The sequence below is a fragment of a genome, unplaced genomic scaffold, assembly GCF_019419815.1.
Source record: "Pyrus x bretschneideri cultivar Hongxiangsu unplaced genomic scaffold, Pyrus_bretschneideri_v1 Contig15, whole genome shotgun sequence".
Classification (NCBI taxonomy): domain Eukaryota; kingdom Viridiplantae; phylum Streptophyta; class Magnoliopsida; order Rosales; family Rosaceae; genus Pyrus; species Pyrus x bretschneideri.
In genome coordinates, this window is record NW_025999446.1 from 7,273,224 (window position 1) to 7,299,691 (window position 26,468).

At 38.7% G+C, this 26,468-nt stretch overlaps 2 protein-coding genes across 3 annotated transcripts; both read right to left on the bottom strand.

The window, feature by feature from the left end:
• Positions 1-399: 399 nt before the first annotated feature.
• Positions 400-20,142, bottom strand: LOC103934598 (trafficking protein particle complex II-specific subunit 120 homolog). Of its 2 annotated transcripts, none has more exons than XM_048580518.1 (8): positions 19,726-20,142; positions 19,419-19,625; positions 19,063-19,245; positions 18,829-18,938; positions 18,678-18,737; positions 18,062-18,350; positions 17,429-17,724; positions 400-967 (listed from the first exon to the last, which is right to left on the bottom strand). In XM_048580518.1, the coding sequence occupies exons 1-8, from the start codon at positions 20,134-20,136 to the stop codon at positions 919-921; spliced, it is 1,605 nt and encodes a 534-aa protein (XP_048436475.1). In that variant the 5' UTR covers positions 20,137-20,142; the 3' UTR covers positions 400-918. The 2 variants fall into 2 exon arrangements, with proteins under 2 accessions (XP_048436475.1, XP_048436474.1); XM_048580517.1 differs by lacking the exon at positions 400-967 and adding an exon at positions 15,073-16,749.
• Positions 12,397-13,768, bottom strand: LOC125475571. The gene is made up of 2 exons (XM_048580519.1): positions 12,915-13,768; positions 12,397-12,438 (listed from the first exon to the last, which is right to left on the bottom strand). Exons 1-2 carry the CDS (start codon positions 13,634-13,636, stop codon positions 12,426-12,428), a joined length of 735 nt encoding a protein of 244 aa, XP_048436476.1. The 5' UTR covers positions 13,637-13,768; the 3' UTR covers positions 12,397-12,425.
• Positions 20,143-26,468: the final 6,326 nt, after the last annotated feature.

The window sequence follows — 26,468 nt, forward strand, 5'->3', positions numbered from 1 at the left end:
CTGTTGCTCAGCCTCGCTGGCCAAGACGTCACGGACGCCCCAAGAAAAACTCAGCACCCACAATAAGCCTAGAGATCCATGGATCTCGATACAGGGCAAGATCTACAGTGCCTTTCTATGCGGATTGTCGATATCGTTGATAATGCGAACTTACAGTCAATATTTTGTTTGCATCACTTGTGTGAAACTTGTTAAAACACCATTAGTTTTGTATTTTTGGTCAAGAAAAATGATAAACACACCATTTTTCTCATCTTTTTATAGATTCCTGTTTAATTTTGTCCGCTGTTTCCGCCATAAATAGGATGAAATGAAATAATGGTTAGCCTAGTTTGGCGACAAACACTGCTCAAGGGTTTCCATACAAAGGCCTCCTCGTCTCCACTCTCATACTGCATAAGATTTATTCAAATACATGGGCACAATATTTTCATTTCCCAGTTCAATAAACAATATTTCAGAATAACATACAAATTTTAACAACTCTTGCTCTGATCATAGTTCTTTTGTCCCTGCTGAAAGAAGTCGCGAATTCAAATTTTCCATCATAACACCTGAATTTTATGAATTTTTTTTGTTTGGAAGTCAAATAAAATGAAGGGAAGGTGTTCCCAGGTAGATTGTCGCAACATATGGATACGCTCCCGCCGCTGCCATATAAAACACACTGCATTGTTAACTGATACTGAAAGCATTAATAACCTGGTTTGAGCTAATAAGGTCGATGTGGTGAGTGGAAAGAACCATCATGAAGTCCCAACAACACGAACATGATATGGTGGTCCACGGCAGAGAATTGGCTCATCGGATGATTTTGTTCTTGCACGAGCCCTGAGGATATCATTAGCATCATCGATCACTGAGGCAGCTACCAGCGTGTACTCACCCAGGACAAGAAAATACAAAGAGAGAGAATGTTTAATTTCTCGAAGTGGAGGAACCTCCGCAGTGATCCCGCTCAAAACACCTGCGTACAAATTCAATTATCACAGAACGCATGAGTAAGATTATATTGCAAATTTCAAGGGAAATTTAATGACACTGACTTCCAAACAAACGGTTTCAGAAACAAACAAAATATAGGCAGGATTCAACATTTGATAACAAATTAACCAGGTACTAAAATGCTTATTTCTGAAAAATTTACATGCACACTCGCACGCAGACACCCACACGCACGCGCACACATAATAGAAGGGTGAATATCACTAGACTTAAACAGGCTTGTGAAAAAGGCATAATCATAGACCATTACCAGAACACAAGACAGTTGCCTTTGTACACTCCACGCAATTCTCTCCAGCAACATCTCTGCATGTAATGCTAAGACTCATTTTGATCATCTCCTTTGTGTTATTACGAACCATAACTTCCATTGCAATTATTTCATGCGCCAGCGCAGAACCCTTAGATGCAAAAGGGTGACCATGAAAATTGGGCTCTGTGTGTGAACCAGAAGTTTCAGGTACACGGCCATTTCTAGAAAGGTGATAGGAGCATATTTATGCGACTTAATTGGTTTGTTCTCATGCATTTACGTTGTGTTTCTTTAGTTATTTTAGTCCTTTATGCCATTTTCGTGTGTTTCTAGGTTCATATGGCTAAGGAAGCAAAAAGGAGCATTTTGGAGCATTTTGGAACAAAATTGGGCTTGGAATGGATAGCTTATGTTTGAAGCAAAAGGAATGGACGAAATTGAAGACCTAATGAAGTTAGGATTCCTAATCACAAGAGGATTCCTAATCACAAGAGGATTCCTAATCACAAGAGGATTCCTAATCAAATGAGGAATCCTAGTCAAAGAAGGTTTCCTACTTGAAGTAGGAAAGTTAAGCCAAGGTTTCCTATTTTGGTTTAATCTTTCCTAAAGCCTTAATGACTCCATATTTCAACAATATCAAAGGATCCTACCTATTCTAGGTCACAAAACTTGTAACCTTAAGCCATGTCGTGAGTCCCTTTGTGTTCCCCTTCCTTGCCGTGCAAGGAGGGGCCTTGTTTCCTGTTTTAAACCATTTAAACACATTCCTTTTTCATACCAAGCTCAGCCATAACTCACATACCCTTTTCTATACCAAAATTCTTGCCTAATTTCAGAAATAAAAAGCATTCCTTTCTTGCAAACCCTTGCCGCAGCTTTTAATTAAGTTTCCTTTAAATTTCTGATTTGATTTCCTATTTCTAGAACCTTTGACTTAATTTCTGTTTACCTAAATAACCTAGGGTTTTAATTCCTGAAATCATATAAATAAACATCCTTGTTGCAGCCACAAAACTCTCCATTCTTTCACCATTCACGCCAGAAAATAATCCCCTCTCTCTAATACCTCCATACCTCACCATTCTCCATATTTTCTGCCAAAAATCAACCCTTGCCGTCCCCTATATCCATCCCAAACCTAAATTCATCCTTCTACATCATCCATACCCCCCCTAAATTCCCCAAAACCTCTTGTGCCGTGGCAAAGGAGAGAAGGAAGACTGCTTGAAGATTCTAGCTATTCAACGTTGGATCGTTGGAGTATTTAGGTGTTCTTTCTCATATTTACAATGTATACATCTATTTTCCTTTGTTTTACGAACATGAGGAACTAAGCCTTTTGGCTAGGGGGCTATTCAATACCATGATTATGCTTGCAAAATGATTTGATTACATCCAATTGTTATTTCATAAGTTGTGAATTCAATTTGCTTAACTGTTTGATTGATAACTCATTCTTGTGTGTTGATTAAGGTGGCCACTTAGTTTTTTATGCAGGGATTTGAAGCTAAAATATAAGGGAATTTCACCTAATAGTTATAACCTTATATTTGCTAGTAGTGGAGGTTATTTATCGACAATCGCGTTAAGTGAATTCTTGGCAAAAGTTTCATGCTTTTCATAGTAACAATTGCCTCGTCAATACTTATAGTTCATGAAACTTAATGATCTTTAATTGTACCTTTATTGTGCTTTTCACGTAAGGGACTTTTAGAGAATGTTTTGAGTTGTTGTATGCGCATTCCCATCTAATTCACTAGCTTAAGGAAAACTTGAAAGTTAAAAAAGTGCTGTTCACGGTTAACTTGGAGTATTGAGTTTCATGATTTATTGAAAGAAGCAATTGGAAATCAATTTGAATGCAAGTGTATCATGTGTGGCGAAGAACCCTCTAGTTAACTCATCATTCATCAATTCACCTAATTTAGTCTAAAGAATCTGTTTTCCTTGTTCTTGTCTTAATTTGTTTAATTTTCGTCAAAATCAATTCCCCCATTAATTTAAAGTGTTAGATTAGTTAGAAATCAATTTAGTTCATGTTTTTAAGTGTTTTGAGTCAAGTGATAAATTAATTTCGTCCAAAATTGAGTCTAGTGTTCAAAACTGCCCAGAAAGTGTTTTTAAGGCAGTTTTGAGTGTTAGTTTGCTGTTTCGAGTCTTTTGGTTTGTTTTTGTGTCTTATAGTTTAGTTTTGCATTCTTTGAGTCTAGTTGAGTGTTTAAACTTTGTTTTTACGATTTTTGAGTCAGTTTAGAGAGTTTAGCAATCCCTCCTAATCCCCGGTTTAAGAACGATCCTTACTTACATATCTACTACAATTGTCAAAAAGAGGGTTAATTTGCGTGTTAAGTAATTTTCACATCAAATTTTGGTGCCGTTGCCGGGGATTAGCAACTTTGCTAATCCCTCGTTATTTCTTTTTGTTTATTTTTCATTTGTTTTCTATTTTAGTTACTGATTTGTTTGTTTCATTGTTTTTAGGTACTAGTTTATGACTCGAAGTTCCCAACCTGTTGATAAGAATATTTTGGACTTTGACAACGATTTTGAGAGGACTTTGAGAAGACAAAAGAACCAGCAAGAGTCTAACACACCTAGCCCTGAACCTAACCTTGAAGAACAAGTTTTAGAAAAGGAAGAAAGGGGCACGGCAGAGACTTTTGAGGAAGCACCCATCATGGTAGCCGACAATCGAACAATCAAGGAGCTTTCGGCTTCGGGAATGGGCAATGCCGCACCTCTATGTATTCAATATCCCGAGGCAGCTCAAGGCAAGACCGATGAGTTTGAATTGAAGTCTAGCTTGTTGCACCACATCCCAAAATTCCATGGGCTGTCCATGGAAGACCCTAACAAGCACTTGAAGGAATTTGAAGTGGTTTGTTCGAGCATGACCCCTGTTAATGTCGATGGTAGCATCCTAAAGATGAAGGCTGTTCCATTCTCTCTAATGGACAAAGCTAAAGATTGGTTATATGAGCTAGCACCGGGGACAGTGACGTCTTGGGAAAGTATGAAACGAGCATTCTTGGAGAAGTTTTTTCCCACTTCAAGAATCATTCTCCTAAGGAAACAAATAAGTGGCATACAACAAAAGCAAGGTGAATCTTTTCCTACTTATTATGAACGTTTTAAATCACTTGTTGCTTCTTGTCCACAGCATCAAATGAAGGAAGAGTTGCTCCTTCAATATTTCTATGAAGGCCTTCTACCAATCGAACGTCAAATGCTAGATGCCTTGGCGGGAGGAGCTTTGGTAGATAAAACACCCATGGCAGCAAAGACACTCATTGCAAACCGTGCATTGAATGCACAACAATACGAAGGCATGGGACAAAGGGATAACCCACGGCCACAAGTGAATGAGGTAAGCTCTTCATCCGATATTCAATCACAATTAGGTAATCTTACTTCCATTGTGTCTCAGATGGCCGAAGGAATAAGGATGCAAGGACCAATGGTATGTGGAGTATGTTCTATCCAAGGACATGCCTCTGAGAAGTGCCCACAACTTATTGAGAATGGTGGATGGGAGAACGCGAATGCAATTGGATTTCCAGGCCAAAACCAACCAAGGAACGATCCATATTCAAACACTTATAATCCAGGGTGGAGAGACCATCCAAACTTCAAGTGGAGGGAGCCTCAACAACAACCACAACAAGAAGGATTTAGACAACAACCTCCGGGCTTCTACAACAAACCCTACGCACCCACACAAGCTCCTCCACAATCTGCCTAAACAAGTTCAGGTAACACTTTAGACAATGATACACTTCTTAAATTACTAACTAATTTGTCTCAGGGACAAGAGAATCAAGCTAAAGCCATGCAAAGCCAAGACAAGAGGGTGGATCAATTGGAGAAACGAATTGGGCAGATTGTAGATTTTGTAGGGAAATTTCAAGATCAAGGCCAACTCCCTAGTTCTACCATTCCAAATCCAAAATGAGGGTTCGAAAGTGCAAAAGTCCATATTGTTAAGAAGTGGAAAAGAAGTTGGGGCAGATTCTTCATCAAAAACAGGTCACAAAGAGGATGAAAAACTGCACCTTGAAGAGGGGGAAACAAGCAAACCCACGGCAAGGGTGGAACTCCCTTTGCCGCAAGTTCCTAGTGTCTCTAAACCATCCAATTTGTCCAATAAAGGTAAGAATGTGTCAAATTCAGTTCCTACTAATGTTTTTCCTTCGAATGTTCCTTTTCCTAGTAGGTTCATGCAAACAAAGAAGGAGGAAGCTGAAAAGGACATTCTTGAGACATTTAGGAAAGTTCAAGTGAACATACCCCTTTTGGATGCAATCAAGCAAGTTCCACGCTATGCCAAGTTTTTAAAAGAGTTTTGCACCACTAGGAAAAGGATTTCGACCAAGGAGGTTGTTAAGGTAGGTGAAAATGTCTCCGCCATCTTGCAACGAAAATTACCCCCAAAATGCAAAGATCCAGGTAATTTTACAATTCCTTGTGTCATTGGTAATGTTCGCTTTGAATCTGCCATGCTAGACTTAGGAGCCTCTACAAATGTTATGTCATACTCAATTTATGCATCTATGAATTTAGGAGTGTTGAAAAATGATGGTGTAATCATACAATTGGCCGATAGATCTAATGCCTATCCAAAGGGAGTTTTGGAAGATATTTTAGTGCAGGTTAACCATTTAATCTTCCCGGCGGATTTCTATGTTCTTGACATGGATGAATCGGATCATGCCACTTCATTGCCCATCCTCCTTGGAAGGCCATTCATGAAAACGGCCCGGACCAAGATTGACGTGTTTAATGGAACTTTATCCATGGAATTTGATGAGGAAGTTCTTAAATTCAATCTTTCTGATTCTATTAAGTACCCTAGTGAGGACCATTCATGTTTCTCTATTGATATAATTGACTCTTTGGTGCAGGGATATCTTGAAGATTTGAACGATGATGCGCTTGAAAAAGTCATTACAAGAGGCATGGAACGCAACAACAAGGAGGTACACCCTAGGCTAACCCACGGCAACCCTCAAGCACTTCATGCCGTGCACCCTAGTGAGGACCTTCGTGAGATGGTTGCTTGCCGTTGAGTTGTTACCTACGCATGATGGTAAGTCTCCTAATCATGAGTCAATTCCTATTTCGACTAACAAGTTGCTTCCATCCATAATTCAGGCACCCAACCTTGAACTAAAACCTTTACCAAGCCATTTGAAATACATTTTCTTGGGAGAGAATGAGACCCTACCTGCCATCATCTCCTCATCCCTCACGGCACAAGAAGAGGCGAAACTAGTTCAAGTTTTGAAAGAGTTCAAATCTGCCCTAGGATGGACATTGGCCGATATTAAAGGTATAAGCCCTACGACATACATGCATCACATATTTCTTGAGGAGGGGGCCAAACCAACTAGAGAGGCTCAACGCCGTCTTAACCCTCCGATGATGGAAGTTGTGAAAAAAGGAGATAATCAAGCTTCTAGATTGTGGAGTCATCTATCCAATCTCGGATAGTAAGTGGGTCTCACCTATCCAATGTGTGCCGAAGAAATCAGGTGTGACAGTTGTGGAAAATACCGAGAATGAGCTTGTTCCTATGCGCATTCAAACTGGTTGGAGGGTGTGCATCGACTATAGGAAGCTAAACGCCACCACAAGGAAGGACCACTTCCCATTGCCGTTCATTGACCAAATGCTTGAAAGGTTAGCGGGTTATGCTTTCTATTGTTTTCTTGATGGTTACTCTGGTTATAATCAAATTGTCATAGCACCCGAGGACCAAGAAAAAACAACTTTCACATGCCCTTTTGGTACATTTGCATATCGTCGCATGCCTTTTGGTTTATGTAATACACCTGCCACATTCCAAAGATGCATGATGAGCATATTTTCTGATTATGTTGAGAATATTATTGAAGTGTTTATGGATGATTTCAGCGTCTTTGGTGATTCTTTTGATGGTTGCTTGCATAATCTTAGTTTGATTCTAAAACATTGCGTTGAAACTAACCTTGTTCTTAATTGGGAAAAGTGTCATTTCATGGTTAAAAAATGCATAGTTTTAGGTCATATCATCTCTGAGAACGGCATTGAAGTTGATAAATCCAAAATAGATCTTGTACGTCACTTACCCTCTCCAACTTCAGTTAGAGAGGTTCGCTCTTTTCTTGGCCATGCAGGATTCTATCGTAGGTTTATCAAAGATTTCTCAAAAGTTGCACAACCTCTTTGCCGTCTCCTACAAAAAGAAGTGGCGTTTGAATTCACCAAGGAGTGCTCGGCTTCATTCAATCAACTCAAGGAGTTGTTGACCACGGCACCAATTATATCCCCACCAGATTGGTCCATTCCTTTCAAACTCATGTGTGATGCATCGGATTATGCACTTGGAGCTGTTTTGGGCCAAAGGAAAAACAAGCAGCCACATGTTATTTATTATGCTTCACGCACTTTAAATGATGCTCAATTGAATTATTCTACAACTGAAAAAGAACTTTTGGCGGTTGTATTTGCATTAGATAAGTTTAGATCATATCTAATTGGCACTAAAGTAATTGTTTTCACTGACCATGCAGCCTTGAAGTATCTTCTCACCAAAAAGGAGGCCAAACCAAGACTCATTCGTTGGATGCTCGTACTTCAAGAGTTTGATATTGAAATTAGGGACAAGAAAGGGTGTGAAAACGTGGTGGCTGACCACCTAAGTAGAATGGTGCGTGAGGAAGAACCCATCCCCATTTTAGAAACGTTTCCGGATGAGCAACTTCTGTCCATTCAGGTAAGTACTCCTTGGTATGCCGATTTGGTCAACTATTTGGTATCTAGACAAGTTCCTAGCACCCTAAACAAATTCCAACGTAATAAGTGTAAACACGAAAAATTTGAAATTTCGATGTCTACAATAAGCTTAAAAAGGATGCTAAATTTTATGTTTGGGATGACTCATACTTGTGGAAACATTGCTCATATCAGATTATAAGGAGATGTGTGCATGAATCAGATTTTCATTCAATTTTAAGTTTTTGTCACACATATGCTTGTGGGGTCATTTTGGCACCCAAAGGACAGCTTTAAAGGTTCTTGAATGTGGTTTTTATTGGCCTACTTTGTTTAAAGATGCAAGAACCTTTTGTTTAGCTTGTGATCGATGCCAAAGGACAGGTAATATAGGCCAAAGAGATCAAATGCCGCAGGTACCCATTGTTGTTGAAATTTTTGATGTGTGAGGCATTGATTTTATGGGGCCGTTTCCTTCATCTTTTGGTTTTACTTACATACTACTTGCCGTTGATTATGTTTCAAAGTGGGTAGTAGCAAAAGCCACTCGAACTAATGATTCTAAAGTTGTGGCAGATTTTGTGAAAACTAATATTTTTTCAAGATTTGGGATGCCTAGGGTGCTAATCAGTGATGGGGGGTCGCACTTTTGCAATCGTACAATTGAAGCCTTACTCAAGAAATACCATGTGACGCATAAGGTTTCCACACCTTACCACCCCCAAACCAATAGCCAAGCCGAGGTGTCCAATAGAGAGATCAAACAGATTTTAGAGAAGACAGTTGGACCCAATAGAAAAGATTGGAGCTTGCGTTTGGATGATGCTCTTTGAGCATATAGAACCGCATACAAAACTCCCATTGGTATGTCTCCTTTTCGTCTTGTTTATGGTAAACCATGTCATCTCTCTGTGGAATTAGAACATAGAGCTCATTGGGCTATCAAAACATTCAATTTGAATGTGGACCAAGCTGGAATTCATAGGAAGCTTCAATTATGTGAACTTGATGAAATAAGGCATGAAGCTTATGAGAATGCTAGAATTTACAAAGAGAAGACCACGGCCTTCCATGATAAGATGATTAGAGGCAAGACTTTTACAATAGGGCAGAAAGTGTTGTTGTTCAACTCCCGTCTTCGTCTCTTCCCTGGTAAGTTACGTTCCAAGTGGGTTGGTCCTTTTGTTATTACTAATCTTTTTGTGCATGGTGCAGTACAAATTAAGAGTTTGAGAATAGGGCAAGAATTCAAGGTGAACGGACATAGACTGAAGCCCTACTATGAGAACTTTGTAGAGCATGTTGTGGAAGACATTCCCTTGCATGTCGTGTGTTCCAACTTGGAGTGAAGGAGTTCTTCGTCCGGCTGTACGACGTTAAAGCAAGCGCTATGTGGGAGGCAACCCATCCATTCAACAAAGGAAGCCCTAGGAATCCCCCAAATTTCAGATTTGCGTTCCTCAAACCCTTATCTTTGTTGTTTCTAATCTGCCATGTTATGTTGTTTAGTTGCTGTTTGTGTGTTTACTTGTGTTTTGTGTGAATTTATGTTTAAAACATTGAGGACAATGTTTGATTTAAGTGTGGGGGGGTAACTAAGCATATTTGATGCAAATTCGTGGGATTTTATCACCCATAACTTCAAATGTTGTTCCTTACTGTTTTATAGTGTTTTTAAACTGTTTTGGAATGTTTTAGTGTGTTCTGTTTTATAAATCCGAAAATCACATAAAAATTTGAAAAACATGTTTTGAAAAGCCTAAAAAGAGTGTTTTGAGTCGTTTTTGTGTGTTTGTGTCTTAGGGTACCTTCCAACACAATGATGAGGATTTGGTTTTTAATTGCATGATTGTTAAAAAGAGTTATAAACATGGAGAAAAGTTTGATTTACTCTTGGTAGATGCTTGGTTATGGTTATAATGTATGACTTAACATGCAATCATAAAAGAAAAATTGGTTTTTGTAACATGCTTGAAGGAAGGAACTCAAACAAACACTACAACCTTGTGAGACTTGAACCTAAACGTTATTTGGAGTTAAAATCTGTGCATTATCGTTTTCTAAAGTCGTTGCATGATCTCATTATTCTTTGCTTGGTTACTACTTAGAAGGCGTTTCATCATATAGTTCCAAATGCTAGAACTCATGCCCATTTCATTCAAAGCATGTTATTGATTTGCATAACAGATATTCAAGAAGAAGTTGTGTAGTGACCACCACCAAAGCCAAATTACCGTGTATCCTACTTCATTATATGTTTAAGATAACCCCATTGAGCCTTGTTAAGCTTACCTTCTTTGTTAACTCACACTATCCTCATCTAGCCTAGATTAGGACCATCCATACCCTTATTCTTGAAGCATAGCAAAGCATGATTTGAATTGAACTCCCTTTGACTAATGTATGGCAGAAAACAAGTGTGGGGGAAGTAGCTTTTATGTGAGTTAGTGTGCCATAGGCACGGGTGAAAAAGAAAATAAAGAAAAAAAAAAAAAGAATTTCGTGGAAAAAGAAAAAGAAAAGAAAAAGTTGTGAAAAGAAAGAAAAAAGAGTATGAAATAAATGAAAATAAGTTCACATGTTTGTGGTAGTTGAAGAAAGGATCCAAAATGTTGAATATGACCCTGAGTGTTGCTTAGATCTTCCCTTTGTGTTAAAAGTTGATTTCTGCTATTAAAAGAGAGTTTAAATGTCAATTTCATTACTTTGCTTCCTATTGCTTTAAGAACCCTTGTTTTCCTCTATCTTTCCATTGTTAACCAATACCCCAAGCCCCATTACAACCCTTGACTTCTATCTTGAGTGTTGTGCATTTCAATTTGTGGAGTTTAAAGTTGATATGAGCATATGGTGTCACTGGTTCTCGCATCTAAGTAGTAGCATTCCATTCATGAGATCATATCTAAACATGCTTATTAACTTCAGAAATTGCTTTCTTTGTGATACATATATGTGAGTGTTCATTTTCATGTTTACATCAATCTTCTCACATACAACTAGATTAGGGTGTGTAGCTAGAAAATCTGAGTGAAAATTGAGTGCATATCTTGTAAGGAATTGAGCAAATTCTCTAAGGCATGTTACTACATTCAAAACATGGTTTTAAATGCTTAATTGTGAACTAGTATGTGGTGACTATGATTATGAATGTACTTAAGTGTGAAGATGACTAAAATCTGTGGAGATAATGAATTTTAACATGTCATGTGCATTGGAAATCCCTGAGGCAACGTTGGAAGGTTTAGATTGTCTTTTGTTTGTTTTGTTTTGTTTCGTTTTGTTTAGTTTGATTGTTTTGCTCGAGGACTAGCAAAAGCTAAGTGTCGGGGAATTTGATAGGAGCATATTTATGCGACTTAATTGGCTTGTTCTCATGCATTTACGTTGTGTTTCTTTAGTTCTTTTAGTCCTTTATGCCATTTTCGTGTGTTTCTAGGTTCATATGGCTAAGGAAGCAAAAATGAGCATTTTGGAGCATTTTGGAGCAAAATTGGGCTTGGAATGGATAGCTTATGTTTGGAGCAAAAGGAATGGACAAAATTGAAGACCTAATGAAGTTAGGATTCCTAATCACAAGAGGATTCCTAATCACAAGAGGAATCCTAGTCAAAGAAGGTTTCCTACTTGAAGTAGAAAAGTTAAGCCAAGGTTTTCTATTTGTGATTAGGAATCCTTATGTGTGGAAGAAATCAATTCATATCTCAATGGGTCATCCCAAACATAAAATCTAGCATCCTTTTTAAGCTTATCACGTTAGAATCTGTTTAGGATGCTAGGAACTTGTCTAGATACCAAATAGTTGACCAAATCGGCATACCAAGGGGTACTTACCTAAATGGACAGAAGTTGCTCATCCGAAAACGTTTCTAAAATGGGGATGGGCTCTTCCTCACGCACCATTCTACTTAGGTGGTCAGCCACCACGTTTTCACACCCTTTCTTGTCCCTAATTTCAATATCATGAAGTAGGAGCATCCAACGAATGAGTCTTGGTTTGGCCTCCTTTTTGGTGAGAAGATACTTCAAGGCTGCATGGTCAGTGAAAACAATTACTTTAGTGCCAATTAGATATGATCTAAACTTATCTAATGCAAATACAACCGCCAAAAGTTCTTTTTCAGTTGTAGAATAATTCAATTGAGCATCATTTAAAGTGCGTGAAGCATAATAAATAACATGTGGCTGCTTGTTTTTCCTTTGGCCCAAAACAGCTCCAAGTGCATAATCCGATGCATCACACATGAGTTCGAAAGGAATGGACCAATCTGGTGGGGATATAATTGGTGCCGTGGTCAACAACTCCTTGAGTTGATTGAATGAAGCCGAGCACTCCTTGGTGAATTCAAACGCCACTTCTTTTTGTAGGAGACGACAAAGAGGTCGTGCAACTTTTGAGAAATCTTTGATAAACCTACGATAGAATCCTGCATGGCCAAGTAAATAACGAACCTCTCTAACCAAAGTTGGAGAAGGTAAGTGACGTACAAGATCTATTTTGGATTTATCAACTTCAATGCCGTTCTCAGAGATGATATGACCTAAAACTATGCCTTATTTAACCATGAAATGACACTTTTCCCAATTAAGAACAAGGTTAGTTTCAACGCAACGTTTTAGAATCAAACTAAGATTATGCAAGCAACCATCAAAAGAATCACCAAAGACGCTGAAATCATCCATAAACACTTCAATAATATTCTCAACATAATCAGAAAATATGCTCATCATGCATCTTTGGAATGTGGCAGGTGCATTACATAAACCAAAAGGCATGCGACGATATACAAATGTACCAAAAGGGCATGTGAAAGTTGTTTTTTCTTGGTCCTCGGGTGCTATGACAATTTGATTATAACCAGAGTAACCATCAAGAAAACAATAGAAAGCATAACCCGCTAACCTTTCAAGCATTTGGTCAATGAACGGCAATGGGAAGTGGTCCTTCCTTGTGATGGCGTTTAGCTTCCTATAGTCGATGCACACCCTCCAACCAGTTTGAATGCGCATAGAAACAAGCTCATTCTCGGCATTTTCCACAACTGTCACACCTGATTTCTTCGGTACACATTGGATAGGTGAGACCCACTTACTATCCGAGATTGGATAGATGACTCCACAATCTAAAAGCTTGATTATCTCCTTTTTCACAACTTCCATCATCAGAGGGTTAAGATGGCGTTGAGCCTCTCTAGTTTGTTTGGCCCCCTCCTCAAGAAATATGTGATGCATGCATGTCGTAGGGCTTATACCTTTAATATCGGCCAATGTCCATCCTAGGGCAGATTTGAACTCTTTCAAAACTTGAACTAGTTTCGCCTCTTCTTGTGCCGTGAGGGATGAGGAGATGATGGCAGGTAAGGTCTCATTCTCTCCCAAGAAAATGTATTTCAAATGGCTTGGTAAAGGTTTTAGTTCAAGGTTGGGTGCCTGAATTATGGATGGAAGCAACTTGTTAGTCGAAATAGGAATTGACTCATGATTAGGAGACTTACCATCATGCGTACGTAACAACTCAAGGGTAGCAACCATCTCACGAAGGTCCTCACTAGGGTGCACGGCATGAAGTGCTTGAGGGTTGCCGTGGGTTAGCCTAGGGTGTACCTCCTTCTTGTTGCGTTCCATGCCTCTTGTAATGACTTTTTCAAGCGCATCATCGTTCAAATCTTCAAGATATCCCTGCACCAAAGAGTCAATTATATCAATAGAGAAACATGAATGGTCCTCACTAGGGTACTTAATAGAATCAGAAAGATTGAATTTAACAACTTCCCCATCAAATTCCATGGACAAAGTTCCATTAAACACGTCAATCTTGGTTCGGGCCGTTTTCATGAATGGCCTTCCAAGGAGGATGGGCAATGAAGTGGCATGATCCGATTCATCCATCTCAAGAACATAGAAATCCGCCGGGAAGATTAAATGGTTAACCTGCACTAAAACATCTTCCAAAACTCCCTTTGGATAGGCATTAGATCTATCGGCCAATTGTATGATTACACCATCATTTTTCAACACTCCTAAATTCATAGATGCATAAATTGAGTATGGCATAACATTTATAGAGGCTCCTAAGTCTAGCATGGCAGATTCAAAGCGAACATTACCAATGACACAAGGAATTGTAAAACTACTTGGATCTTTGCATTTTGGGGGTAATTTTCGTTGCAAGATGGCAAAGACATTTTCACCTACCTTGACAACCTCCTTGGTCGAAATCCTCTTCCTAATGGTGCACAACCCTTTTAAAAACTTGGCATAGCGTGGAACTTGCTTGATTGCATCCAAAAGGGGTATGTTCACTTGAACTTTCCTAAATGTCTCAAGAAAGTCCTTTTCAGCTTCCTCCTTCTTTGTTTGCATGAACCTACTAGGAAAAGGAACATTCGAAGGAAAAACATTAGTAGGAACTGAATTTGACACATTCTTACCTTTATTGGACAGATTGGATGGTTTAGAGACACTAGGAACTTGCGGCAAAGGGAGTTCCACCCTTGCCGTGGGTTTGCTTGTTTCCCCCTCTTCAAGGTGCAGTTTTTCATCCTCTTTGTGACCTGTTTTTGATGAAGAACCTGCTCCAACTTCTTTTCAACTTCTTAACAATATGGCTTTTGCACTTTCGAACCCTCCTTTTGGATTTGGAATGGTAGAACTAGGGAGTTGGCCTTGATCTCGAAATTTCCCTACAAAATCTGCAATCTGCCCAATTCGTTTCTCCAATTGATCCACCATCTTGTCTTGGCTTTGCATGGCTTTAGCTTGATTCTCTTGTCCCTGAGACAAATTAGTTAGTAATTTAAGAAGTGTATCATTGTCTAAAGTGTTACCTGAACTTGTTTGGGCAGATTGTGGAGGAGCTTGTGTGGGTGCGTAGGGTTTGTTGTAGAAGCCCGGAGGTTGTTGTCTAAATCCTCCTTGTTGTGGTTGTTGTTGGGTCTCCCTCCACTTGAAGTTTGGGTGGTCTCTCCATCCTGGATTATAAGTGTTTGAATATGGATCGTTCCTTGGTTGGTTTTGGCCTGAAAATCCAATTGCATTCGCGTTCTCCCATCCACCATTCTCAATAAGTTGTGGGCACTTCTCAGAGGCATGTCCTTGGATAGAACATACTCCACATACTATTGGTCCTTGCATCCTCATTCCTTCGGCCATCTGAGACACAATGGAAATAAGATTAGCTAATTGTGATTGAATATCGGATGAAGAGCTTACCTCATTCAGTTGTGGCCGTGGGTTATCCCTTTGTCCCATGCCTTCGTATTGTTGTGCATTCAATGCACGGTTTGCAATGAGTGTCTTTGCTGCCATGGGTGTTTTATCTACCAAAGCTCCTCCCGCCTAGGCATCTAGCATTTGACGTTTGATTGGTAGAAGGCCTTCATAGAAATATTGAAGGAGCAACTCTTCCTTCATTTGATGCTGTGGACAAGAAGCAACAAGTGATTTAAAACGTTCATAATAAGTAGGAAAGGATTCACCTTGCTTTTGTTGTATGCCACTTATTTGTTTCCTTAGGAGAATGATTCTTGAAGTGGGAAAAAACTTCTCCAAGAATGCTCATTTCATACTTTCCCAAGACGTCATTATCCCCGGTGCTAGCTCATATAACCAATCTTTAGCTTTGTCCATTAGAGATAATGGAAAAACCTTCATCTTTAGGATGCTACCATCGACATTGACAGGGGTCATGCTCGAACAAACCACTTCAAATTCCTTCAAGTGCTTGTTAGGGTCTTCCATGGACAGCCTATGGAACTTTGGAATGTGGTGCAACAAGCTAGACTTCAATTCAAACTCCTCGGTCTTGCCTTAAGCTGCCTCGGGATATTGAATACATAGAGGAATGCTAGATTTTAATACCTGCATAATGGATTAACAATGTGGGGTTACTTCCATCCTTAGACTGCCTCACAGTGCTTCCAGAGGCACTCCTGCCTCCAGAAGTCTCAGGATCTGCTACAACATGCCGCCAAGCTTTTAAGGTCACAGGTATAGTCACTTCCGCACCAGGTCTCAAGGGAAGGGCTGATCTTAAGGTTTCAGATGCAATCGAGATAACAGAATTTTGATTTTCTCCTGATAGTGATACATGAGCTTGCTCAACTGGAACTATACCTGCATTAGCCAGACTGATCCATACATCACGAATTTCACCTTCGTGAAGAATGATTGCACCATCACCACTGACAATACGTGAAATCAACAATGGTAATGGCGGTACCACATAAATGTTTGGAACAGATATATTTTTCAACCTCGCAGACCCACAGCATCTGAAAGGGTCAGAAAGCACAAGTCCTTGTGTAGCTCCAAGAAGCAGATTGTCGACATCCTTGAACAGGTGTTCAGTAATAACACCAAAGCAGTGGACAGTGCACCCAGGAATTGTCACTGGCCCAACTGTAGTTGGGATCCCAGATAAGGTGATCACTTTTGATGAATTGGGTGGAAGATTTACAGTAACAGGAAAAGCATCAAAATTTCCTGAAGGCACTGAGAGATATATGCTATCAACCCTCAATTCAAAGCCGCATGGGTTTGCCAGTTCAACCAAAACCTGCACTGGTTCTCCAACAATCCAAACCAGGTCCTGTTTGGCATTACTGTTTGTATCTCCCTTGCTGAATGGTGTATAAATAAAAGGGCCAGTATTAGCAGCTCCTGCCCACCAGTCTTCTCTTGCTGGATTGCGCTTCACAATGTCCATTTGTGAAGGATGGAGAGGAAAAGAAAACAATCTAGAAGCAAAGAAGATGATTAAATAAAAAAACTAACATAAAAAATTAACTGATACTTAAAAGAAGAGCACTAATGGTTATTTGTCCATATCCTTGTCATCAACAATCAGTTCAGGATCAACTTGAATATGAGAAGATTCCTAGAGAAACAAAGGAATAGATTTTTATTCATCCGCAATACGAAAAGAAGACTAATTAGCTGCACAAAAGGTTCTGAGCAAATCACACTTCTAAAAGAATTATATAGGCAAACATAATATTGTTAAAAAAAAATTATTTTAAAAAAAGAAGACTTGATGAAAACAAAACGAAAGGACTCTAGCATCCATAAGAACATTAATAAGCTGGCCAGAGCTAGCAGGTATTTACTTCTCATTGCTGCACACTCTCATGCTCGAGAAAGAATATCTGTCAGTAATTCAGATAGCAGAATATCTTCCTCACTGCTGCTCTGTTAGACTACGCATATTAAATGGACTTTAAAATTATGTTAAGACAATAGTAATTAGCTCAATCGTTGTTATCAGGGCCTGTCTGTGCAACTGTATACTTGTCTTGCAGAAAAGATTATGGAGAAAAATTACCTATAGGACAGCAAATACTATTGTTGTTATTAGGCTTCATAAGTTATAAAATGCTCATGTATAGACAGGACAATGACTTAGGTACTGATGAAGACCTAATGAAAGGTAAAGCAGGGTCAGCACAGCGGGTTCCAGATGGCAACATATCTGCTGAATTTGAAAGTGCACTAGCAAGACCATTTTGCCCGGCAGGTGTAATTAAGGGATAGTACGATCTCAGTAGTCTTGCAGCTGCACCCCAGGCAGCAAGAGGATCTCCTGCACGGACGGCAGATAGCAGTATCTCTCTGAGGACAACCATCTGTAGTGTGCTCCACTGAGACTCAAAAAGAGAGACTACTGACTGGTGGAGCCATTTCCCACCCTCTGCAAGACTTGACCCGATTTCCTTCTGTGAAAAATAAAATCAGAACGAGCAGCTAAAAACTTACTAGGAATATGCTCATAATCAAAGCCACGCACCATATAAGAATGTTACTAAAGGGTAATAACACAAGAAAATTACTAGGGAAATAAGCCTCTCAACCATGTTCTTCATTTCCTATTAAAGTTTCATTCCAAAATACAATAGAGAAAAGACAGATATGTGCCATCAATGATCAAGACTTCAAATTAACAACGTAAGTCATAAAATCCATCTCAAAAGACACATTAAAGCATGTGCAGGAGCATGCAGACAGACTTAAAAGCAACATATGACCACGAATATTTTGCTTAATAACACTCACTTTAGGAAATGAATCCTCGGAGATGGAAGCTCTGCTTTGAACACAGTATGCTCTTGTGGTCATTGATAAAACTTGCAATGCACTAATGGCAGCCAGTCTATTGTCCTGCTGTAGATATAACTGAGCCACTTGCCTTGAGAAAAAAGCAGCCTTTCGCTGATAACCAAGAGTTCCATATAAACGAGCTATTTCAACATATAATACAAGTCTATCGCTGGCATCAATCAGAGATTTAGCACCATCTGCTGCACTTGTTAGTAGTTCTACTACCTCCTTAGCCATCTCCCGTCTGGCACAGTAAAACCAAAAACAGATACGTAACAAAATGTAAAACCTAACTATTTCCGAAGTACTATTTGTCATCCCATGGAACATATATGATCATAAATGGTACCATTGTGGAGCACCTACTCCAACTTTTAGAGAGAGAATTCAATTCATTTATAATCATTTGCTGGGAAAGGAAGATTAAAATTTTAAAATTTTTAAAGTCAAGACTCACAGATAGGATCAGTATAAGAATAAGATGCAGACAGAATGTCATCCAGTGAAAGTAGTAGATGGTCTAATACAAGCTGAGCGCATCAAATCATAAATTTTGATAAACAAAATGTACCTGCAAAGAAACCTTGCCAGTTTCAATGTAGCCTCTAGTTCAAACGTTAAGGGTGAAACTCTGCACATAAATGATATAAAAGTAACAGTTAATAGAATACATACATTAATAAAGCAACAGCCATCTAAACACAACAGCATCTAGAAATTACCTCTGAGCATTTTCTTGTATAAAAGACTTCCTGTAGTGCGAGATTACACTCCTATATCGATATCTAACTCCATCGTCCACACCTGAATCCCTTTCGCCCAATCGATCAATCTAACATGTTTACAGAAATCAGTAAGTAGGAAATCTAAGAAATAAATAAACAGGGAAGCCATGAAAGTCTATTATGTTATCGAACACAGGTAGTCATGCAAAAATCCAGAGAGTGAGCCACTACCAGTAAGGCACAGACACTGCCCTCCAATGCACCGGCATACCAGAAAAAATCTCCAGTCAACCTAGCAAATTCTAGAGCAGTAGAGTAATGAGCATCGGCATCAACAGGTGATCCTGCCAACAAGCAATAATCACCCATTGTCTTCTGCGCTCGCCCGAGCCTCCGCTTCTTCGCCTTTATAACCTGCCATTTTAGATTTTTGTTAACTTCCATCTTTCGGCAACATTGAACACAGGAATTCACATACCAACACTCCAATCAAAACACCAACATTTCGATAAATATATAACACTGAATTAATTACTAATTACTATTGTAGTAACGGATTAAATTCTATAGGACACCTAGACATGAACCTCCTCTGAGTTGAGAGTCGCTTGAGAATCCAAAGGCGTCTTGACAATGGTCCCTGCAGGCTCAGCTTTAAGCACCCACTTCTCGAACTCCATCAGCAGCGACGCTGCGATATCCTGCATCATCGTCTGCAAGTGGAACTCCTGAGTCGCCAGATCCGCCGGCGGAAACAGCATCAAATTCCCTCCTTTCTTGCTGCCATCCTCCAACTGTAAACCAAACAATAAACAATAAATCCAAAAATTTCGAAATTTCGAAAAGGAAAATAGTAACAAATTGAAAACCAATCGAGATTCACATTCTCCTGACCTGAGAATCGGCGGGGCAGAAGGCGAAGCAGCGATCGACGAGGGCGGAGGAGTAGGCGAGGCGAGCCGAGTCGAATTGGTCGATGATGGAGTCGAGATCAGGGGACGAGGGGCAGTGGCAGATGCCGATGACAGCCAAGGTTTTGCGATTGGACTGGAAGTCCTCCCACGGGGACGGTGGGGCCCCGCCGAGGACGAACTTGAATCGGAGGTTGCCGGAGTCCCAGGGCTGGTGGGCGAAGGGGGACTTCTGGTGTTCAGTGTAGAAGGAGCTGATGGCGGAGAGAGGGATCGTGTGGTGGCGGAGCAGCATCGAGTGGTAGTCGCGGAGGAGGACGGGCGCCACGTGCCCGATGGGGAGGACGGCCACGCGGATCATGGCACTGGTTTCGATGCTGACGTCGGGCTCCATTTTGGCGGGAGATCGGAGGGTGCAGAGGGATTAAGCGCGGGAGTGAGAGTAGAGGATCGGGAGCATGGGAGTTGAGATGTCCCTGCGAGGAATGACAGATCGTGTTCTCTGGTTAGTTAAAACGGAGGAGGAGGGACAGGTGTTTGGCCGTAGGGTTATCCGGAGTCTGGATCAGGATAGAGTTGTCTTTCCACGAGTGCAGGAGAATCTAGTCCTTCAATTATGCAAACTACAAATTTGCTAATTTGGACTACGTTTGAGTGAATTTAAAACTAAAATAGAATGCAGAGATGTTGTAGTTTTCACCTTATGAAGTGTGATTTTGTTATAATAAAAGTGGATGACCCACATGAAAAAATATGCACCGTGTATTGCTTCTTGTCAACCAACAAATGTTGAAGTTCTTGTTAGCCAACAAATGTTGAAGATGTGCTGCCTACTTTCACATCTCTTGGCCTTAACAGAGAAGATATAGGTTTCCTATATCGACTCACAAATATGTAGAGAGAATAGAGAAGAAAAGCATACAATTTCTTGTTTCCATTGCTTTGTAATTTTAGTTTGATAATGGAAAAACTATTGTTACTACCCCAAGAACTTAGGCACACTTGCCTAATCTCGTAAATATTGTGTCTTATTTACTTTATGTTCCACTATACACATATCCTTAATCTCATAACACGTTATCAGCACGAGAAAATATGTAGAGAGAATAGAGAAGAAAAGCATACAATTTCTTGTTTCCATTGCTTTGTAATTTTAGTTTGATAATGGGAAAAACTACTGTTACTACCCCGAGAACGTAGGCACACTTGCCTAATCTCGTAAATATTGTGTCTTATTTACTTTATGTTCCACTGTACACATATCCTTAATCTCATAACACGTTATCAGCACGAGAAACTCTCGTGCCGATGGAAAGCATTATCTACCTCTCACATCTGTTGGCTGGAATCTCACAGATAAGAAAATATTTTACTTTATCTTCATACTTCTATACGACTAATTTTCTTAAAGCAAATATACATCTTATTATATAACTATTATTATTATTATTGGCAGAAAATATGACAGTCATGTAAACAACCTCTGAACTACAACTTCTTGACCATGGATTGAAATACCTTATTCTTGAAAGTTGTTCGTCCGCCCAGTACCTATAACATATCCAAATTTCAAATAAATCCAACGGTGCGATCATTGCAGATGTTTGAAACACCAACCCAATTTCCAATCTCGCAGAAAATTGACAGCCATTTTATGAGTGCCAAAACCCTATTTTCAGTAGCTCACTTCAAAACGGTTTCTTCATAAAAGTTGTTCGTTATCCTCTTATCCATATTATATTAAAATTTGAGCCAAATCCATTGGTTTAATCTTCCTATAATTCTCAAACACTACCCGTGATACATCACCACTGTTAGAAAGGAGAAAAAGAAGTACAATATGTTAATGTTTACTTTTTCCTTATTATTACTAACCTTGTTATAAATATGATTGGTGAGGTATAGTCGCCCATCATATACTATATATATTACAATATGAATGGTACCAATTGACCACCTTCACCCTTCATATATATATGAAATCCGGGGACGGGATTTCACATGCGGTAAGTCAATAATTTACATCGACATAATACTATTCAATAAATATTATTCATGGTCATAATTAAAATCCCACAAAAGTACGCATACTTGTGCATCTCGTAGGATTTAGGATAATTTCATAAATTTCGTCATTTCGCTAATTTTTATAAATATTAGACTAATCTAGGCTTATGTAAGAAATTATTTAAATGGAAAATAAATAAATATATAATATTTAAAAGCAAAGACCCACTCACAAATACTTGCGAGTTCGCAGCCGTTCGAACCAGTGCAAATTCAGAATCATAGCGTCAAAATACGCTAAGGAGGATCCCCGGCAAATTTTGTAAAAAGTCAACGGTCAACCCTAAAATGTCAACCAAGACGCCCCAGTGCTCAACTATGTTAAAACTTTAGAATTTTCCTAAATGGATGTCAAAAATGAACTCGGGACGTTGAAATTCAGATCCACGTCGCAGATCTGGGCTTTTTTTTTTCCTTATATAAGCTTGAAAGGAGAGGAAGAGAAATATACCACATGAGGTCCTGCCGTGGCTGGAATTGGCCGAAAAACGACTCAAAGTCGCCGGATCTTTCGCCAAAAAGTTGGGTTAATTTGCAGGGGTGTTTTCTACATCCAAGCATCACCAAAATCCTTCAATTTACCCTAATCGTACTACAAAACATGATCTACGAAGAACTTGGGGGTTTTTGAGGTTCACCTTTGTTGGAAAAATGAAGTTTCGCCGAAGGAGACGATGAACATTGGCCAAAGCCACTGTGCAGCCACATCTCGAACCAGGGTGCACTGAACTGACTAGATGACAGTAATGGTGATCTCTCTTCGAGGCTAGTGGTCTAGTTTCAATGGTTTAGACGGAATATGGCGATGCTCTGTCAAGGTAATGTCTGCATAACTACAGAGAATAGGAGAACGAGAAAGAGAGGGAGAGACATGTGAAGGATGAGGGAGAGGAAATCATGGCAGTCGACGGTGGTTCGTGACTAGCCTAGGTTCATGGTGGTAGTGCTCGCCAGAACGGCAAGGGTGTTATGGTTTGATTTCTCTGCACTTGCAGAGAAAGAGAGGAAAGGAAACTGAGGGATGAGAGAGAGTGAAAGCAAGGAAGCAGAAATGAAGTCGTAGCAAATGAGTGTAGAGTTGGAAAAAAAAAAAAAGGGATTTATGGGGATTGGGAAACACGAGAGAGAGGGAAAGAGTGAGGTGTGGGCCCTATGTGGCACATAGCTCAAAGTCACCAATGAAAATACAGAAAAATATCTCCTGTAACGTGAATTTACCAAAACGCCCATCACACTCCATAGTTTGTAAAATCTTCATCGTAACTTCAACTTCTGTTCCGCTTACGCCTATGCGTTCATACCATCAAGTGCTTCGAGAATACGGTTCAATAATAGCTCTCACGCGTCACAAAAAGACGGTCAAAGAAAGTCAACAATCTCTCTTTTAAGGGCATTTTGGTCAACTCCCACTTTTAAAATTTATAAAATCGTAAAATTAGGGACGGGTTATCACATTAGGGCTGAGAAAAACATTGGACAATCAAGATTAAATTTCAACCAGTCCAACGATCATCAATTTTCTAAAATTAATTTAAAAAAAAAAAATATATATATATATATATGCTTTTTAATTTTGAGCTCAGTTTGGGATTAAATCCTATTGTTGTTAATTATAATATTTCTTTTTAGTGGTATAAAATTATAAAATTAATATTTTTCTTATCATGTAATGGGTTACCCAAGTGTATACTTAGATCCATCCGTTATTTTAACAGGTGCTTCTCAGGTTACCTGATAATGACCCAATTCGTTATCGTGTCGACTCGAAAACTTGTTAATTCGTGTCAGGTTAACGGATCATGTCTTGCCAGGCCTAACATATACGTAGAAGGAGTCAAAGTTTTGCCTTATGACTTGAAATTACATGATCAGACGTTATTCAGGATGATTACGTAATGAAATCGCTCATTGTTAAGCGAAATTTCCAGTTTATACTATTCTACGATAGTGTGAAATGAAACTCTGTCTAACCTTATTTAAAAGGGAACTTTAATGAAAAGCTCCCGGTACTATTCACTTTAACAAAAAACCACATTTTTACACTAAAAAGTCAATCCTAGTACTATTCACTTTACCCTTTATTTTGTCATTTTCGTTAAAACTCAAAGTTTTTAAGTCTTTTTTTATTAGTTTTGTTTATTTAAAACGTCATGTTTGACAACTCATTTGTACTTATATTTCATCTTAATAACCTTGTTAAAAAAATTAAAAAAAAAAAAAACTCATAATTAATTTGTTTAAAGTTTTGCAAGAGAATAAATTACTAATCATGAGTTTTGTTTAAACCTTAACGTACGCGTGCACATAAAAAATAGATGGCAGTAGCTTAGAGCATCTTTAAAGGAGTCGTCAAATTCAAAACATCAAATTTTAATTTGATGGCTGACTTGGCAATTTGACATATTGTCAAGATTTTCCTTCCGCCTGATATACCAAAATTTATTGCTTTATTTATGTTGTTTTTAGACAAAAATAATAAAAGTTAGATTATTGATAATAAAAATAACTATCAACTCCAAACTACATGCAGCGTTTTCTCAAACGTGGCATCATTTTCATTGAAAAATGTTGAAGAGGCATCTTTTTAGATTGTATTTTGTAGGTTGTATTATGTCACAATTGATAATTAGATAATTAATGTAAATCATTAAAAAAAATTAATTATCAACTGTCACATCATATAATCTAAAAAGTATCGTTAATATTAAGAGAACTCTTTCTAAGTAGGACTCTTCATGAACTACCTACCACCTCATAGTTTAATGTAAATTCATGTGCCAACATTATGAACCATTGTGTAAAAAACATGAGGTATCAGAAAGTCCCTAAAGAGTCCCACTTTTGAGAGAGTTACCTTAACATTTCTCTACAGTTTAAGTAGTTGGTCAAAAGAAGTGTTACTAGAATTAACGTCGGTGGAAATTGACATGGCGAATGAGCGCTTTGGAAAGGAAAGGGTAATTCTTTCTAAGTGAGATACTTCCTAAGACACACTAATTCTTTCGATGTATCATGGAACTTGGTATTCAAACAGACCACAGGAAGCAAAGGTACCCGTCAAAGCCCTAAGTCTAGCTCAGGTTAAAAGTCCCCCAACAATCTCTTTAGGATCACTCTTTTAATTATTTATTGCCACAAATTGACTAACTATTTTACCAAAAATAAAAGATAAATAAATTTTCTAAAACTAATGAAATTAAAGTTGGCCTGTATCGGTCTCTAAAATTGACCAGACTCATCATTTGGATCCCTCAATTTGAAAATCGATGAATGTGGTTGTTGAATTTTATCACTGCACATCAAATTAGTCTCCACCTTCTAATTTTGTTAAATTTTCAGTTTATTTGATGACGTGACACATAATTCATCCAATAATATTGTCCTATGTGGATTAAACAAATGAAAAACAATTTTGAAATGATTTAAGATTTGGAAATTGTTATTGGTACTCTAAAAATTTCATTTTGTATTCAAAACTTTCTATAATTAGAAAGAAAAATACATTTATTATGAGGAGTGTAGAATGAGATTTTTGGAATGATAAAACAATTCTCTTAGGGTGTGTTTGTTGTATCGGACTTGACTAACTTTAGGGACTAAGCTAGACTAGCTTAGACTAGACTAAGTTGGATTGACTTAGTGATGCGTTTGGTGCAGTGTCGGACTAAAAAACAAGATAATTAATAACTATAATATTATATTATATAATACACATCTAATAATATTTTATTACTAAATCAAGCTTTTTCTTTTTTATTTCTAAAGCAGACACTCCACCTCTCGCTCTGGAGAGTTCTTCCCTTTTCTTCCTCTTTAGTTTCGTCCCCCATCACTTCTTTTCTCCATCTTTTTTCCTGCAACACAACATCCTTCAAACCATTTTTTCTTGTAAATCGTCCCCGTGCTACTCTCCCCTCCCTTTTTGTCTCTCCATTTCTCCTTGTCCCAAAGCTACTGTCTCCCTCCTTCTCTGTCTATTATTTCTGAAATTGTCTGGGGAAATGGAAAAATTTTGGACATTTTCTGGGAATTTTCGGGAATAAGGAAGAATTTTGCTATTGGGATTGTAGTTATCGTTTTGCATATATGTTTTGAATTTTGGTGTTGAGATTTAGGTAGTGGGTGGTGTTGGATTTTAGATCTGGACATGGGTTGGCAAACGGAGTTGCCCAAAAGCATTCTTGCAGATTTGCAGTTCACAACACTTGCTGCATGTGATCGTCCTACGCAAGTTTGGAGACGGGATTAGCAATCCCATGGTTTTTGGGGGGCTTAGCTAAGACTGGCTAGGCCCTGTTTTAGTTGGGACGAGTGAGAGCTAATCTCATTAACTCTAAGACCTATGGGGAACAAACACGAGACTGAACGAACCTTTAGTCCAGTCCAGTCCAGTAAACTTTAGTGAAGGAAAACAAACACCCCTTAGATTTTAGAAAAGATTAATAAACTTGAACAAAAACAAAATAAAACAAATGAAAAGAAGAAGGGGTGAAGGAAGAACAGCAAAGAAAGCTTATTGAAATCAATACGGGCTGATTGCAAATTTGCAATTCTTGTGCTTGTGCTTTGCACGAGTGTGGAGAAATTTGGGAAATAAGAGATCTGGAGAGGAAGAGTATCAAATCAAGAGGGGTCTTTGATTTTTCTGGGTTTCAAAAT